The sequence below is a fragment of the Rhinopithecus bieti genome, unplaced genomic scaffold (genome assembly GCF_001698545.2).
Source record: "Rhinopithecus bieti isolate Rb0 unplaced genomic scaffold, ASM169854v2 scaffold_15676, whole genome shotgun sequence".
Lineage (NCBI taxonomy): Eukaryota > Metazoa > Chordata > Mammalia > Primates > Cercopithecidae > Rhinopithecus > Rhinopithecus bieti.
The window spans coordinates 932,318-936,119 of NW_016809194.1; the positions used below are offsets into that span (position 1 = coordinate 932,318).

The 3,802-nt window shown below is 41.5% G+C and overlaps 1 protein-coding gene and 1 long non-coding RNA gene across 3 annotated transcripts in view; one reads left to right on the top strand and one right to left on the bottom strand.

Annotated features, from left to right (window-relative positions):
* Positions 1 to 3,802, top strand: part of SOAT1 (sterol O-acyltransferase 1) — a 63,264-nt gene that overhangs the window by 56,268 nt on the left and 3,194 nt on the right. For both annotated transcript variants that reach the window (XM_017888829.1, XM_017888830.1), the window contains exons 14-15: positions 1,572 to 1,707; positions 2,582 to 2,727. In XM_017888829.1, coding sequence (XP_017744318.1) covers positions 1,572 to 1,707; positions 2,582 to 2,727 — 282 coding nt within the window. The remainder of the gene's footprint in view (positions 1 to 1,571; positions 1,708 to 2,581; positions 2,728 to 3,802) is intronic.
* Positions 1,673 to 3,802, bottom strand: part of LOC108539891 (uncharacterized) — a 16,072-nt gene continuing 13,942 nt past the window's right edge. The window contains exon 3 of the long non-coding RNA XR_001888515.1: positions 1,673 to 1,745. This is a non-coding gene — a long non-coding RNA (uncharacterized LOC108539891). The remainder of the gene's footprint in view (positions 1,746 to 3,802) is intronic.

Consider the following 3,802-nt stretch of genomic DNA (forward strand, 5'->3'; position numbering starts at 1 on the left):
GCCTCCCAAAGTGCTGGGATTACAGGCTTGAGCCACCGCGCCCGGCCTATTTTCAGTTTTCTTTTGAGAAATTTACATGTAGAAACCTGCTTTGAATGGTGCTGCTTAGAAACCACTGTGTAGAGTAGTAGGTCTAATACTGTGTCTTTTGCTCTGAATTTTATCTTACGTAACAAAGTAAGAATGTGTGGAAGCTGGAGTTGAAATGATCCACCAATAATAGATAGTTCCTTTTTTTTTTTTTTTTTTCTTTTGAGACGGAGTCTCACGCTGTCGCCCAGGCTGGAGTGCAGTGGCATGATCTCGGCCCACTGCAAGCTCCACCTCCCGGGTTCACGCCATTCTCCTGCCTCAGCCTCCCGAGTAGCTAGGACTACAGGCGCCCGCCACCACGCTCGGCTAATTTTTTGTAGTTTTAGTAGAGATGGGGTTTCACCATGTTAGCCAGGACGGTCTCGAACTCCTGACCTCGTGATCCACCCACCTCAGCCTCCCAAAGTGCTGGGATTACAGGCTTGAGCCACCGCGCCCGGCCTAGATAGTTTCTTATGAATCTCATTGCCAACAAATCTCCCTATGGTCTTTTTCATTCGATTTTTCTTGGTTGAAAGTGGAGAAACACGTTTTTTTTTCCCCCACTCTTGTTGTCCAGGCTGAAGTGCAGTGGCATGTTCTCGGCTCACTGCAACCTCCGCCTCCCGGGTTCAAGTGATGTTCCTGCCTCAGCCTCCCAAGTAGCTGGGATTACAGGCGCCCACCACCAAGCCCAGCTAATTTTGTATTTTTAGTGGAGATGGCGTTTCTCTATGTTGTTGGTCAGGCTTGTCTGGAACTCCCGACCTCAGGTGATCCACCCACCTCGGCCTCCCCCAAGTGCTGGGGTTACAAGCGTGAGCCACCGCGCCCAGCTGAGAAACACTTTACAGTGAGAAACACCTTTGTGTGGATTTGTATCTCTCCAAACAGTGACACCTGGCTTTCAGATAGTCTTTAGAGCAGAATATACTTAGACTGATGAGATGTAATCTTGAATCTCCTGGTTGATTAACACTGGTGTCTGGATTACAGTTTTTATTAAGTGAGGGCACCATTTGTCTTAGTGACAGCATCTTATGGTGGAAATAGCATTGTATTAATATTTGAGTGCTAATTCTGTCATTCAGGTGTAGTTTCACATATGGATAAGGCAAGTCCCTTCTCCTTCTGAAGTCTTAGTTTTGTTATGTGTAAAAATGGAGAGGACACTTGCCCCATCTACCATACAGTGTTACTCTAAAGACTGAAATTCAATATGTTTCATTTATATAGGAAAACTATGTTTTGTCAGTTGTAATAACTTACAAATATAAATTATTGATATTTTTGAAAAGACTCACATTTGAAAAATAAGTATTTGTAAGTATATATGATTTGTAATTATTTTAATAGATTTAGATTAATCCACGGAGTAGACTTAGAAAGCTAAGTACAAATATAATAGGTGCCTTTGGCATATAATTTTACGTCCTATATAATTCATGCTTGCTTTACATTTTAAAAAATTACTTTGTAATGTTTTCCTTTTTCTTTAGTTTTTCTCCAAGAGATTCAAATCTGCTGCCATGTTGGCTGTCTTTGCTGTATCTGCTGTAGTACACGAATATGCCTTGGCTGTTTGCTTGAGCTTTTTCTATCCCGTGCTCTTTGTGCTCTTCATGTTCTTTGGAAGTAAGTATCTTGGCATGCTGTGAGTACTGGGTACTATGCTAAAAAAGAAAACCAGATAGAAAGGAAACTATAAAATCAATGCAGGAGAACTAGATAGTAGTAACATTTTAAGGTAATACTTGTTTATCAGATGGTCAGAATATTGACTTTTAATAATTATACACAGCTCTGTCTCAAGATGTTTACACTTTGAAGTAGAGAAATGAACTAGGTAACCTCATGAAGACCATTGATGACACTGATTTGGTAGGTCATAAAAGTTATCTATATAAACAGCTTTCCCATTCATATACATTGTGATTATGCACCCCCTAGAAAACTGACAAGTTTTTGAGTGAGTAGAGAGGGAAAAGTTGGAATATGAATATTCTAATTCCATGAAATATATATACACGTGTTCTGAAAACACTGATTTCCTGTAAGTTACTGATTTTAACACTGAAGCTTTATTTTTCTTTATAGAAACAGTGACCAGAATTTAAAAATATATAAACAGTTGTTGTTCACTGTGATTATGAAATAACAGCAGATATATCTGAAGCCCCTCATCTTCTGATAAATTATGTTTTGATACCTGTATCTTTCTTTCTTTCTTTCTTTCTTTCTTTTTTTTTTTTTTTGACAGAGTTTCACTGTCATGACCCAGGCTGGAGAGCAGTGGTACGATCTCAGCTCACTGCAACCTTTGCCTCTCTGCTTCAAGTGATTCTCCTGCCTCAGCCTCCCGAGTGGCTGGGATTACAGGCGCATACCACCACGCCTGGCTAATTTTTTTATTTTTATTGGAGATGGGGTTTCACTGTGTTGGCCAGGCTGGTCTCGAACTTCTGACCTCTGATAACTGTATATTTCTTTGTTGCCTTTCTATCTTTAGTGGCTTTCAACTTCATTGTCAATGATAGTCGGAAAAAGCCAATTTGGAATGTTATGATGTGGACTTCTCTTTTCTTGGGCAATGGAGTCTTACTCTGCTTTTATTCTCAAGAGTGGTACGCACGTCAGCACTGTCCTCTGAAAAATGTGAGTCACCAATCTGGTTGGAGTGCAAAAGAACCTGTTTATTCTCTGATTGTGAGAGTTGGTGGGCAATGTTGAGGAGGATAGTAGTGGAGATTATGATGAATTAGTGTTAAAGAGAGGGAAATGAGGAGTAAAAGCATTTGTTTATTATCTGATCTTACTGTACTTGAAGTTTTTCCTTTTGTTTAGTTTTCTTCACATTTAACTCTCCTAGTTTTTGGTTTTCTCCTTTTACTGCCTTTTTTTTAGCCCCTTCTAATTTTTTTCTTTTCTTTTTTCTTTTCTTTTTTTTTTTTTGAGACCGAGTCTCACTCTGTCACCCAGGCTGGAGTGTAGTGGCTCTATCTCAGCTCACTACAGCCTCCGCCTCCCAGATTCAAGTGATTCTCCTGCCTCAGACTCCCAAGTAGCTGGGATTGCAGGAGCGTGCCACCACGCCCCCTATTTTTTTGTATTTTTAGTAGAGATGGGGTTTCACCATGTTAGCCAGGATGGTCTCGATCTCCTGACCTCATGATCCGCTCACCTCGGCCTCCCAGAGTGCTGGAGGCACCGCGTCCAGCCAGCCCCTTCTAAGTATTCTCCAGGGTTTTCCTAATGCCATGTATGTCCCTACTACCACCACCTAAAACATATCTTCTTTTTTTTTTTTTTTTTTTTAGAGGCGGAGTCTCTCTCTGTCACCCAGGCAGGAGTACAGTGGCCGATCTCAGCTCACTGCAAGCTCCGCCTCCCGGGTTCATGCCATTCTCCTGCCTCAGCCTCCCAAGTAGCTGGGACTACAGGCGCCCGCCACCTCGCCCGGCTAGTTTTTTGTATTTTTTAGTAGAGATGGGGTTTCACCGTGTTAGCCAGGATGGTCTCAATCTCCTGACCTCGTGATCCGCCCGTCTCAGCCTCCCAAAGTGCTGGGATTACAGGCTTGCGCCACTGCGCCCGGCCTCTTTTTTTTTTTTTTTATTAAAACAACTTCCTTCTAAATAAACTCTTGGACAACACTGAGATGCCTTCCATTACTCTTGATTCTATTTTTGTTTTTGTTTTTGGGTAATTATATTCAGGTTTCATTTATTCA